At 42.9% G+C, this 14,314-nt stretch overlaps 1 protein-coding gene across 2 annotated transcripts; it reads left to right on the top strand.

The window, feature by feature from the left end:
- LOC121571537 (voltage-dependent calcium channel gamma-4 subunit-like) lies at positions 1-13,425 on the top strand. Of its 2 annotated transcripts, none has more exons than XM_041883054.1 (6): positions 1-86; positions 2,812-3,103; positions 3,686-3,913; positions 9,320-9,403; positions 9,960-10,100; positions 11,013-13,425. In XM_041883054.1, exons 2-6 carry the CDS (start codon positions 3,073-3,075, stop codon positions 11,828-11,830), a joined length of 1,302 nt encoding a protein of 433 aa, XP_041738988.1. In that variant the 5' UTR covers positions 1-86; positions 2,812-3,072; the 3' UTR covers positions 11,831-13,425. The 2 variants fall into 2 exon arrangements, with proteins under 2 accessions (XP_041738988.1, XP_041738989.1); XM_041883055.1 differs by lacking the exon at positions 1-86 and adding an exon at positions 2,609-2,694.
- The last annotated feature ends 889 nt before the right edge of the window (positions 13,426-14,314 follow it).

Below are 14,314 nucleotides of genomic sequence, written 5' to 3'. Positions count from 1 at the left end.
TCTACGGTTCTTTCTCACGTCTCTTGCCCATGCCTCGCATCCAGAGTCGGTCCACGGTCACCACCGCAGAAGTTCAACAATTACAGGTAAAACATTGAGCAATATTCTTTCCATAATCATCTTTAGAATTATAATAAGGATAGTATGCAATATGCATATGATATGCTTTCAATAGTCTATTATATTTCCATGATAAAAAGAGGGATGTGTTTGCAGAGCAGTTCCAGGTACATAATTAGTATTACGTTTTTACAGTATTAGCCTACAGTATTAGCCTTTTACAGTATTAGCACATAATTAACCTATATGTTTTTTTTAAAAACAATATTGCATTTATTCTTTTGGAAAAATACATATTTATTTAATGTTTACACAGAAATGTAGCCTACTTTGTACAATGACAGCTATGTCCAAATTAATAGCCTTGAGACTATTTAAGTAAGCAAAGCACTCAAATATTCCTATTGTACATCAACTGTGTTCAGACTGAATAGAGACTACTCAAAAGCTGTTAATAACTCAACATCTTATTTAAAATCTGATTTTGTCAGGTGTCTTAACCTGGCGTGTTTCTCTCTCTCTCTGCTGGTGTCGCAAGTGATATTTGTGTTAATAAACAGAATGTATCATTGCATAATTGCTTAACCAGGGTGTCGTGCATTTCTTTTCACAGATAGCAATAGCCTTATCAATGCAATGGTTCTGCTTTATGATTTCAAGCACACATGCACACACACACACACAGTAAGTATTCAGAGCTACTTGCCTCTCCTCAACTTTTGCCACACAGTTCTTCTTTACTGACAATAAACTTTACATACATACAGTATGTAAACATAAATACAGTATGTAAGTCAGGTGACTGTTCAGGATTCAGACCAAAGATAAGGAAAGTGTGCATCTCTGTGTGTGCTTCTGCACGTGTGTGTGTGTGTGTGTGTGTCTTTGTGCACAATGTTTTTAATGAAATGTAATATACACCGTGTGGATAAATGTGCAATTAATATCAAGGTTATCCTCTTGTTGTTGGGCCCATACCCTTTGTTCACTCTACAATGTTATATTCTTACCGAATCTCCCCAATCACTCATCATTTAGTGCCACATATACCCCAAAGCTGTATGTTCATGCATTTCAGTATGCGGTTCTAGTTTGTCCTTGAATCAGATCTCTTCCTTTATCAGCTTCCTGTGTTTATGTTGCCGATGGCAACATTTCTTCCATATCTGTGCATCTGGGTTACTTGTTTTCTAAACAGTACATACAGAAACAACTATAGAAACAAAAATCTTCTATTGGTTTTGATTTGGAGGAAAATCATCTGTGTATGATTCAAACGAGTTTCAATAGGTATAGATTGAACAAACGTTATTATTAGAAAGAAACTTGGGTAGAAATTGTGAGTCATAAACCACTGTTAGATGACTATCACCTAACTTTTGGTCTATTATATTATAATTACAATGCTCCTACTGCAGTAAACGGAATCATTTGATGCATGCTGCATCCATCACATAATGTAATATAGAAACAATTGCATTGTACGTAATTACTGTAAACACAAATGTATTCGCTGCTCATTAATCATACTGTACGTACATTTTCAGCTTATGATACCGAAGATGCACACACACAGCATATGATAGCTCAACTAAATAATCATACTGATCGAAGAGCTTGTCATCATCTGAATGTTCTTGATTACTTCCTTAATTGAACAGTACAGTTTAAAGAGTCTATTGACGCACCCGTGCTTCAATCTAAGTAACATCATTAAAAAATCACCATCAAAATCCGTCAGTTTAAGGTTTTTTGTATGGGCTGTGTCTCAATCCACCACATCCGCCTATGTTGGCCTTTCGTATCTGTGGTGGAAGGTGGCCGAGCTACAGCGATGTTTGTCAGACCATGAGACATCCCGAAAATCGGTCTTCTCACGAAAATGTCTGTAGCATCCGAACTGTTTGAGCGACAAACTAATATGAACCCACTATGGAATGGGTAGACTCTCACGAACACGATGCTCTATGACCCCCACTAGTCTGAAAGTAACCCATACACACCAATGTATGGAGGTAGTTTTGTGGCAACAAAAATAAGGGGTTAAATATGTGTCAATTTTTTTTCTTATATCTCCTCGATAGGCCTATATGACAGACACTTCAAAACATTATTCCTCATGATACATTTTGTGACTGTCTTTTTGCCATTTATGAATGGGTTTCTATGGGCTATAGTAGTAAAGGCCAAATTCAATATTTTATCAAATATTATTATTTGGGATACCTAAAATGTAAAATCAAATATCTAAATGATCCATGATATGACCATCTAAAAACAATTAACGACTTCGACTTTTAGAGGTAAAGGATTCAGCATATTTTATCATGGCTTTGCAATGACTCACGTTATTAAAAATATATATTATATTGAGGTCTTCAGCATCAGTATTTATATTTGGTTTAATGTCGGCAAAATCCCCTCAGCTGTTTCAGCTGCCCCTCACCCCCCACTCGCTTCTCGCTCACCGTGTTCAGTTCCGTCCTAGACTTTAGAATTCGCTGTTGCCATGGCAATGGATAGAGCACGCTCTCTCACTTCTTTCCCGCTCCCTCTTGCTTTATATATCCCTCTCTCAGTGTGAAATGTGGAAACGGATAAGCTTCTTTCCTTTCTGGTCTGTCATCGCAGAATGTACAAACCCAATTTTATTAATGATTTATATTTTTGTAAGGTTATCATTTTACTTGGCTTCCCTCTCACGTCACATTAATTTATTCAATCCTTTATTTTGTCTTCTTCTCCCCACAGGAGCAACGCTGAGATGCCTGCCAGTGCCATGACCACCCACTGAGAAAAGGGACGGAACCTTGAGTTGCGGACCCACGCTCACATACAGACGAACCAGAGAGTGTGAGAGAGGAAGAACAAGGGAGCAGAGAGAGAGAGAGACACAGGGGAACGAGAGAGAAGAGAGGAAACGAGAGAGGGAGCGCGGTCGATGGATGCTGCTTGGACAGAGGGGACTCTGAAGGTGCACTCTTCGCTGACGAGGAACAGCAAGCTGCAGACATGGAGGCAAAAGGCAGGGGCATGCCCCAAGGTGAAACACACTTCACACACGCGCGCGCACACACACACACACACACACACACACACACACACACACACACACACACACACACACACACACACACACACACACACACACACACACACACACACACACACACACACACACACACACACACACACACACTTAAGCAAAGACACACTTAACAGATGCCTAGATTCAAAAGACAACAATATGATTTACCCAAGTCATTATTCTGTAACTAGACTAGACTGAAGTCTTTTTGCCCTTTTCGAAAATGGCTTTTGTATTTAAACAATTCCAAGTCATCAGAAAGACAAAGCACTGACAATGCCTTTCTAATTGGCCCTCTGGGATTAACAAAGTCCTATTGAATTGAAATGAAAGCGAGACACCAGGTTTTGGACATCCAGCTCAATATCGGGTACATTTACATTCAGTTGTTACCTTGGAAACACCCAACAAACCCACACCATTCAAGACAATGCTCTTGATTTATAGCTTTTCAGGTGTCCTTACCATTTTAACCAACTCTCCTCTTTCTCCATCCCGCTCTCTCCTCCCTCTCTCTCTTCCCTCTCTCCGGCCCAGTCATGGTGTGGTGGGAGAAGGGGATCCAGGTTGTCCTCACCACTTTGGGGGCGTTTGCAGCCTTTTCCCTGATGGCGGTGGCCATCGGGACGGACTACTGGCTGTACGCACGGGCCTTCATCTGCAACAGCACGGCCAACTCCTCCCAGGACGACCCCAACAACAAGGACAAGAAAGACCCTGGAGCCCTCACCCACTCTGGCCTCTGGAGGATCTGCTGTCTGGAGGGTAAGGGGAAGACTAGATGCGTGTGGGGAGGTGTGAGTGTGGAGGGGGAGGGGTGATGGGGGGTCCAGTGTATTTCCAGAGTTTTGGTGGGGTCAGATGAATGGCTCAGTGTGTGTGTGTGTGTGTGTGTGTGTGTGTGTGTGTGTGTATGTGTGGGTGGATCACCGTGTTTGGCTCAGTGTGTTTACATATATGCCTATCAGTAGCAGTGCGTGGGTAAAATCACTGGGGAAGCCCCAAAAAAGCTGGGCATTCACTGCTGCGGTTTGCTCTATAACCTGTTAGTTCATATGCCTTGCCACCGTCATATAGAGGCCTAAGGCCGAGACAATAAGAAGATACAGTAGCAGAATAAATTACACCACAGCTTTGTTTCATCACAAAACCGGAGAGCAACATCTGTCCGGTGAAGTCCACAAAGCATATTGCGTGTAACAAACCCTTACATGACCTACAGCATGGTCAAGCAAGTTAATGTTTCTGACATTTTCAGACCACTAAACAACTATTGATTTAGAACCATGGAGAGTTGCAAAGAAAACTGGAGCTGCCTCCACTATTCCAGCACCATTTCAACTTCAACATTTCAACATCATCAAATCACCTATGCTTAGTCTAATACAGTGACAACTAAAAGATACCAAAAACAATTTAGTCCAGTCAACGTAACCTAAATATGATGTGGCTGTCCATGGTTCTGATTTCTGTGTGTGTGTGTGTGTGTGTGCATGTTCGTGCAAGTAGAAAACCATGTTGACTCACCCTACTTGTAGAGAAACGCCAATGCCATCCTCCTCTCTTTCATGTTGAAGAAATGGCCTATCACTCTTTCATACAGTACACGCTTTCATTTTTTGTTGTCCTAGGCTACCTGGCTAAAATGCTTGTTCACTAGCCTAACTGCCATTAATGGGCAACATTAGCTATTACACTGAACAAAAAGATAAAAGCAACATGTAAAGTGTTGGTCCCATGTTTCATGAGCTGAAATAAAAGATCCCAGAAATGTTCCATACGCACAAAAACCGTATTTCTCTCAAATTTTGTGCACAAATTTGTTTACGTTCCTGTTAGTGAGCATTTCTCCTTTGCCAAGATAATCTACCTGATAGGTGTGGCATATCAAGGAGCTGATTAAACAGCATGATCTATACACAGGTGCACCTTGTGCTGGGGAAAATAAAAGGCCACTCTAAAATGTGCAGTTTTGTCACACGGCACAATGCCACAGATGCCTCAAGTTTTGAGGGAGCGTGCAATTGGCATGCTGACTGCAGGAATGTCTACTAGAATGTAATGTTCATTTCTCCACCATAAGCCACCTCCAACATCGTTTTAGAGAATTTGGCGGTATGTCCAACCGGCTTCACAACCGCAGACCACGTGTATGGTGTCCACCGCCATCACCTCATGTTTCAGCATGATAATGCACGGCCCCGTGTCGCAAGGATCTGTATACAATTCCTAGAAGTTGAAAATGTCCCAGTTCTTCGATGGCCTGCATACTCACCAGACATGTCACCCATTGAGCATGTTTGGGATGCTCTGGATTGACGTGTACGACAGCGTGTTCCAGTTCCCGCCAATGTCCAGCAACTTCGCATGGCCATTGAAGAGGAGTGGGACAACATTCCACAGGCCACAATCAACAGCCTGATCAACTCTATGCGAAGGAGATGTGTTGCGCTGCATGAGGCAAATGGTGGTCACACCAGATACTGACTGGTTTTCTGATCCACGCACCTTTTTTAAAAGTTATCTGTGACCAACATTCCCAGTCATGTGAATTCCATTGATTAGGGCCTAATGAATTTATTTCAATTGACTGATTTCCTTATATGAACTGTAACTCAGTACAATCTTTGAATCTTTGTTGCATGTTGCGTTTATATTTTAGTTCAGTATATAGTTAACGTTAGTCTTCTACATCTAGCTACATATTGAACTTCCATCCACTCAGGGCAGGAGCACAATGTGTGAATTTATTTTGCTCGCTCTGATGCTTTCTCCGGTGAGATACACTATATATACAAACATATGTGAACACCTCTTGAAATTAGTGGATTCGGCTATTTCAGCCACACCCGTTGCTGACAGGTGTATAAAATCGTCCACACCGCCATGCAATCTCCATAGACAAACACTAGCAATAGAATGGCTTTACTGAAGAGCTTATTGACCGTCATAGGATGCCACCTTTCCAACAAGTCATTTCGTCAAATTTCTGCCCTGCTAGAGCTGCTCCGGTCAACTGTAAGTGCTGTTATTGTGAAGTGGAAACGTCTAGGAGCAACAACGGCTCAGCCGCGAAGTGGTAGGCCACACAAGCTCATAGAACAGGACTGCCATGTGCTGAAGCGCATAGCGCGTAAAAATAGTCTGTCCTCGGTTGCAACACTCACTACAGAGTTCAAAACTGCCTCTGGAAGCAACGTCAGCACAATAACTGTTCATCAACAGCTTCATGAAATGGGTTTCCATGGCCGAGCAGCCGCACACAAGCCTAAGATCACCATGCGTAATGCCAAGCGTCTGCTGGAGTGTTGTAAAGCTTGCCGCCATTGGACTCTGGAGCAGTAGAAACTTGTTCTCTGGAGTGATGAATCACGCTTCACCATCTGGCAGTCCAATGGACGAATCTGGGTTTGGCGGATGCCAGGAGAATGCTACCTGCCCCAATGCATAGTACCAACTGTAAAGTTTGGTGGAGGAAGAATAATGGTCTGGGGCTGTTTTTCATGGTTCGGGCTAGGCCCCTTAGTTCCAGTGAAGGGACATCTTAACGCTACAGCATACAGTGATATTCTAGATGATTCTGTGCTTCCAACCTTGTGGCAACAGGAAAGGCCCTTTCCTGTTTCAGTATGACAATGCCCTTGTGCACAAAGCGAGGTCCATACAGAAATGGTTTGTTGAGATCAGTGTGGAAGAACTTGACTGGCCTGCACAGAGCCCTGACCTCAACCACATCTAATACCTTTGGGATGAATTGGAACGCTGACCGAGCCAGGCCTAATCGCCCAACATCAGTGCCCAACCTCACTAACGCTCGTGGCTGAATGGAAACAAGTCCCCCTAGCAATGTTCCAACATCTAGTGGAAAGCCTTCCTGGAAGATTGGAGGCTGTTATAACAGCAAAGGGGGGACCAACTCCATATTAATGCCCATGATTTTGGAATGAGATGTTCGACGAGCAGGTGTCCACATACTTTTGGTAATGTAGTGTACATTCAGCCTCTTGCGAATTGAAGGAAAATTCCGGAACAGAGACGAAAGAGAAATGAATTATTATTATGATTATTTTTTGGGGAACCCTGGCTTCGCTTGGCATCCATTAATACACACCACTGCTGCCTGTGTGTGTGTTTGTACACTTGTTTATGTGCGTGTGCGTGTGAATGTACAAAAGTGTATGTGTTGGTCGTACCGTGTTAGTGTGTTTTTTTTCTGATGACGCTGATGAGCAGCTCAACCATGAAAGACACGGTTTTACACAGTGCGTCCTGGATGAGTGCATTCAGAGCAGTGGAGGCTGCTGAGGGGAGGATGGCTCATAATAATGGATGGAATGGGGTGAATGGAATGGTATCAAACACATCGTTTTCATGTGTTTGATACCACTCAATTCCAGCCATTACACTCCATTCCAGCCATTATTATGAGCTGTCCTCACCTAATCAGCCTCCACTGATTCAGAGGACATCCAGTGGGCAGTGGCAGACAGTCAGGAGGAGAAGGCTCATTTCAAGAGTCGCTTATCTAACATGACCAAACATTCACATTTTTACCCTATTGCAACTAGCCTCATCGAGAACCTGGCGTGACAATGATGTGATTTTGGAGGTATGGCTATGCGAGACTAGCGAATGTCAAAGAGGCCAATTATGAGCGATGAGTCAGTGGTGATAGTCTGATGGAGTGGTTCTCCATTTGCAATAGACAGCTTCAACAAAAGAGGACAACAACACAACCATTTTATATAATATTTGTGGTGGCTGCTCAACATTCTGAAACCACTGATTATGACTCCTTGATTATTGATTATTATAGTTAGTTTTAGTTGATTTGGTCTGTTGTTTTCCTCTGAGTACAGGGGGTTGTGGTTCATATGACTGTCATGAAAAATACATTGTGTTTGAGCTATTTTAACCGACTTGGAAAGGGATTCAAATGAATACTTAATATGTCCAAACACCAAGCCCCAGATAGCTGATATCTGTTTCTCTCTCTAATCTCTCTTCCATCTTTCTGTATTTCTCTCTCTCTCTCTCTCTCTCTCTCTCTCTCTCTCTCTCTCTCTCTCTCTCTCTCTCTCTCTCTCTCTCTCTCTCTCTCTCTCTCTCTCTCTCTCTCATCTCTCTCCCTCTCTCTCCCTCTCTCTCTCTAATCTCTCTCCCATCTTTCTGTATTTCTCTCTAATCTCTCTCTCTCTCTCTCTCTCTCTCTAATCTCTCTCCCATCTTTCTGTATCTCTCTCTCTCTCTCTCTCTCTCTCTCTCTCTCTCTCTCTCTCTCTCTCTCTCTCTCTCTCTCTCTCTCTCTCTCTCTCTCTCTCTCTCTCATCTCTCTCCCTCTAATCTCTCTCCCATCTTTCTGTATTTCTCTCTAATCTCTCTCCCATCTTTCTGTATTTCTCTCTCTCTCTCTAATCTCTCTCCCATCTTTCTGTATTTCTCTCTCTCTCTCTAATCTCTCTCCCATCTTTCTGTATTTCTCTCTCTCTCTCTAATCTCTCTCCCATCTTTCTCTCTCTCTCTCTCTCTCTCTCTCTCTCTCTCTCTCTCTCTCTCTCTCTCTCTCTCTCTCTCTCTCTCTCTCTCTCTCTCTCTCTCTCTCTCTCTCTCTCTCTCTCTCTCTCTCTCTCTCTCTCTCTCTCTCTCTCTCTCTCTCTCTCTCTCTCTCTCTCTCTCTCTCTCTCTCTCTCTCTCTCTCTCTCTCTCTCTCTCTCTCTCTCTCTCTCTCTCTCTCTCTCTCTCTCTCTCATCTCTCTCCCTCTCTCTCCCTCTCTCTCTCTAATCTCTCTCCCATCTTTCTGTATTTCTCTCTAATCTCTCTCTCTCTCTCTCTCTCTCTCTCTCTAATCTCTCTCCCATCTTTCTGTATCTCTCTCTCTCTCTCTCTCTCTCTCTCTCTCTCTCTCTCTCTCTCTCTCTCTCTCTCTCTCTCTCTCTCTCTCTCTCTCTCTCTCTCTCTCTCTCTCTCATCTCTCTCCCTCTAATCTCTCTCCCATCTTTCTGTATTTCTCTCTAATCTCTCTCCCATCTTTCTGTATTTCTCTCTCTCTCTCTAATCTCTCTCCCATCTTTCTGTATTTCTCTCTCTCTCTCTAATCTCTCTCCCATCTTTCTGTATCTCTCTCTCTCTCTCTCTCTCTCTCTCTCTCTCTCTCTCTCTCTCTCTCTCAGGGCTGAAGAGAGGAGTGTGCTCTCAGATCAATCATTTCCCGGACGATGCAGACTATGATCAAGATGCAGCAGAGTATCTCCTGCGTGAGTAAGGGGACGTGGGCAGTGGGAGGATGTCACTAGAGAGATGTGATGTCGAATTGAAAAGCAAAACCTGGGAAACCGCATCAGTGAATTCCCAGGTGCAGGGAATTATGACAAAGCAACAGGATATTCCAACCAAACCAGAACATTGGTTGGAATTAGAATGTAAGATACATTTAATCATTTATGTAAGGTGTTACAAAATACTGTAAATGCTTATTGTAGCATATTACTTTACTCCAGATGGTGACAATGTCACATATGCAGCCTGAAAAGTCACCTTCACAACTTCAGCTTGAATCATTCATCTTTAATATATTTTTGCTACGCTCAGCAGGTTATGACACCATGACACCACCAAGGTTGCAGTCGCTTCCAATATTATCAGAGGATAGGAAGAAATATCTAAGCAGAGCTCCAGGTAGAAGATACCCATAGGCACAGATCTAGGACCAGCTAGGATCTAGAATCCCCAAATGATAACTATAACCACCAACCACTGTCAACATAAAACTGATCAGCAACTAAGGACAATTTCACCCCCATCCGTCTGCAGGTGTGGTCCGAGCCTCCAGTATCTTCCCCATCCTGAGTGCTATACTCCTCCTGATGGGGGCGATGTGTGTTGCATCCAGCAGCTTCTACAAAAGCAAGAGGAACATCATCCTAGGAGGAGGCATCCTGTTTGTGGCTGCTGGTAAGGCGCTGGTGTCTTGTTCTTGACTGTTTCTCTATTACTCAGGACACATGGGGATGGTTTCCCGGACACAGATGAAGCCTAGTCCTGGAGTTAAAATCATGCTCAATGGTGTCGCATATTTATTTTCCTCTTGTTCAGATGTAATGCAATAGCCCTACTCTGCCTTAAATGTTCTCAACGGTCTCTGAACTAATTCTCATTTTTTGACTGGTAAATAGTGTTATTATCAAGGATAATATAATGATCCTCATAATTTCATCCATCCATGATGTTCAACTTTGTGTTGTTTTTCCCTCCCCATAACTCATTTAATGTTAATGATATTGGTTGCGGCTTAGATTTCCCACATATATCATCCGTTGAGTGGAGACTCAGGTCAACGAGGCACAACACAGCAGTAGTGATAAAGATTGTTTATTTAGTATTATGGCATATATTACCTCCTGAGTGAAGATATGGGTCACTGAGACATTGCACAAGAGAAGTAATCAAGTAGAGATGGTTTGTTTAGAGCCATTCCCCCATCCCCTATGGAAACCTCAGAGAAAATCAATGGCATATTATATTTAAGCAATAAGGCCCGAGGGGGTTTGGTATATGGCCAATATACCACGGCTAAGGACTGTTCTTATGCAAGATCGCAACGCAAAGTGCCTGGATACAGCCCTTAGCCGTGGTAAATTGGCCATATAACACAAACCCCAGAGGTGCCTTATTGTTATTATAAACTGGTTACCAACGTTATTAGAGCAGTAAAAATAAATGTTTTGTCATACCCGTGGTATACGGTCTGATATACCACAGCTGTCACCCAATCAGCATTCAGGGTTTTAACCACCCAGTTTATAATCTAGTCTATATCTCACAGAGCTTTTCACACCTCTCACCTCCTCTCTCTCTTTCCCCCAGGCCTGAGCAACATCATTGGCGTGATCGTGTACATCTCTGCGGCGCTGAGCGACATCTCACCCAAGAAGGACGAGGACAAGAAGTGGCATTACTCGTACGGCTGGTCCTTCTACTTCGGAGGCCTCTCCTTCATCCTGGCTGAGATGGTGGGCGTCCTGGCCGTCAACATCTACATCGAGAAGAACAAGGAGCTGCGCTGCCGCTCTCGCACCGAACTCTTGAAGAGCACCACGCACGCCATGCTCCGCCTTCCCAGCTACCGCTTCCGCCGGCGCTCCCGCTCCAGCTCTCACTCTACCGACCCGCCTGGCTCCCCCTGCGACACCTCACCCACAGGCGCCAAGTGTTTTGCATTACCGCCATCTGCTCCGCCTTTCTCCGTGGCCACCCTGCCCAACCCGCACCATCCTGGTGGAGGAGTAGGGGGTGATATCTCCATGTATACCCTGACCCGGGACTCCAAGATGGGGAGTCTTGGTGGCGGTGGGCCCCCCCTCTACGGCACGGGGGACCGGGCCTCCCTCTACCAGCTGCACAACTACTTCCCCAAAGAGGAAGTGGGGGTGATGATGAGCGGCACGCTGCCTTCTCTCTCCAAGTCCAACCTCTCTGCGGTGGGCCAGAATGCCGCGGCCGGCGCCACTGCTATTGCGCCCCTGAATACCTTGTCGTCCTCCGGGCCTGCCCCCCAACAGCCACCTCTACCCACCGGCACCATGGAGAGAGAGAGGGGCATGGGCACCCTGGACCGCCTGGGGGGCAAACGGAACAGGGACACCGACTCGGACACGCTGAACAGGAGAACCACGCCAGTGTGAGCCTCTGAGATAGGAGCAAGAGCCATGGAGGTGGAGGGCAAAATGGCGAGTAACGCTTTATAGTAACTCCCTGTCGTACAGCCTACTTTTCGCTGCCATACGTAATAACTTTTATAAGCAGTCAGGACAACTAGTGTAAATTCTTGACAACTGCCTTAACATGGTCATGACGGCTTATACAGTGGCCTCAATTCTCTAGTTAGCTAGTACCCATAGTTAGCTTGCACATACTTGCTGTATGCGACATACTAGTGTTTGATTACCTAATGTATTCGTGTTTATGACTGATTATGACATTGATCGTTTGAGGACTGTATGACAGGGCTTCTGTAAAGTGTTGCCAAAAAGGGCCGTAGAAAAATGTAAGATAACTGAACGAGAATAATTGGCCATTCCAGTCTGTTTTTGACTACTCTGAATACATCTATTCCACTGACTAGAATATCAAATGTATTATTAACAATATTATTCAGTATATATTCATTCTGAAATGCACAATATATCATTCCGAGTGCTTGATTATCATAGCCAGGTTACAAGACTGTAAAGATTGTAACTTCTTGAATATGATCACATTGCTGTTGTTTTTATTCTCGTATTTGTAAATGCAGGGTAAATTTGAACATTTTGAACTATGATTTTTGTATTTTTGTATTTCTGTAAAGTTGAGAATTTTCATTGATTTCTAGCTCCATCACACTTAATCCGATGGTGTCATGTGGAAAGCATGTGTGAAAATATGAGTGTAATATTGTATTTATATTTTATTTTAAATATATTTTATTTATTATTAATATTAATAATAAGTCGCTATTATTATTATTATTGTTATACTTATTGTTATTATCACATTTTTAAGGCTATTATTTTTGTTTGCTAATACGGATATAACCAACATAGCCTAATCTGTGTTTTTATTGTTCCTGACAAGTGTATTAGATTATAGACTTTATATGAATCTATTTATTTTAGCAATGGTATATATTCTTAATGTTATTCTTTAAAGCGGCGATTCTCAACTGATGGGTCGCGACCCAAATTTGGGTCACGGGAGGCTTTGAATGGGTCGCAGTCTGAACTTAAATGACTAAACAACTAAAACCAGGTAGTAAGTGATTAAATAATTGAATCTCTTAAATATTTTTCTTCAATCATAGTATTTTCAAAATAGAGCTAGCAGGGCTATTTAGCGGATTTGGTTGATTTTGTGGTCTCAAACCAGTGAGCTTATCAACATTCTTCATAAAGAATATGGGCAAAATTGACTTATTTCCTTAGTCATATAATTTGCTACAATTACTATGAATATAGCATAAAAAAGAAATTCCAGATTACATTTTGGCGTTTGTTTTTTTACACTATGCGAATATTGGATCGCGACTGGGATAATCTGGTTTAATTTGGGTCCCGAGGCAAAACCAGTTAAGAACCGCTGCATTAAAGGGCCTACCTTGGGGTTAGGGGGCTGAAAACCTGTGATCCTGTGACTGAAGAAGACAACGATCTCTTCATGATACATGATATTTCTACTCTACTGCACATGAATCAAACTAAGGACATTTGTGATGTTTAAGCAATACACAATTCTGAGCCTCAAAAATAAATACAAAAAATATATTCAATAAACTTATATATGAAAATGTGTTGTGTGGAGTGTGTTATTTAACATCTAACCAAGATGGTAATACAACAAATGAATGCCAAAATGTTTGCCACCGCATATCTGGTAATTACATGGCGCTCATCTTTTCCATTCATATAGTTGGAGCTACAAAACAGATAGCATCGGACATGTACTCATTTCAACAGAAGACCCCTTTTGAGGTAACAGAAAACATCTGAAAAACTTGATTTTGGAGTGTAATGTCTCTTCAATACCTCAACAGGTGACCTTGATTGTCCAGTAGATATTGGGTCAGAGGTCAGAGGTCACGTAGATGAAAGCTGAGGCTAAGAGATGCAGGCCCAGGAAAGCAGCAGATTTCCTTAACACATGACTACAACGGCAGTTAATTAATAATAATTGAATAACACTGAATCTCTTCACTCTTGGGATGGAAATGATGATGACGATCTGTCCAGGGGGAAAGTGACTGTTTAATCTCATTAAAGTAATGACTTTGGAGGAGGAAGAGAGCTAGGGAGGGAGGGGGATGCTCTATTTGTTCAACAGCATGGAGTGCACAGTTAATGTGTGATTTAGTTGGGGAGTTGAATTAGTCCTTTCTCTTTGGGGAGCCCTGTGTTGTGTTCAGTAGGGCACACTTTAGCAAAACGTTTTAAAACATTAGTGTGTTTCTTATTGGACAAGGTCAGGTAATATCTCCCTGTTTCAAAATGTTTCCAAATGTTTTCCCCCTACTGAACACGACCCTGGTGCTGCAGTCTCTGTGGGTCTGTTGCCCTCAGAAAGCAACTATGCACTGTGCTGGTCTGGTTACGCATCAATCACAGTTGCTGGAACCGTGCTATAAAGGAGAATGT

The sequence above is a fragment of the Coregonus clupeaformis genome, chromosome 8 (assembly GCF_020615455.1).
Source record: "Coregonus clupeaformis isolate EN_2021a chromosome 8, ASM2061545v1, whole genome shotgun sequence".
In the NCBI taxonomy this organism is placed as follows: domain Eukaryota; kingdom Metazoa; phylum Chordata; class Actinopteri; order Salmoniformes; family Salmonidae; genus Coregonus; species Coregonus clupeaformis.
Note: the sequence above shows the minus strand (reverse complement) of the source record. Positions and strands in the feature narration are given on the sequence as shown.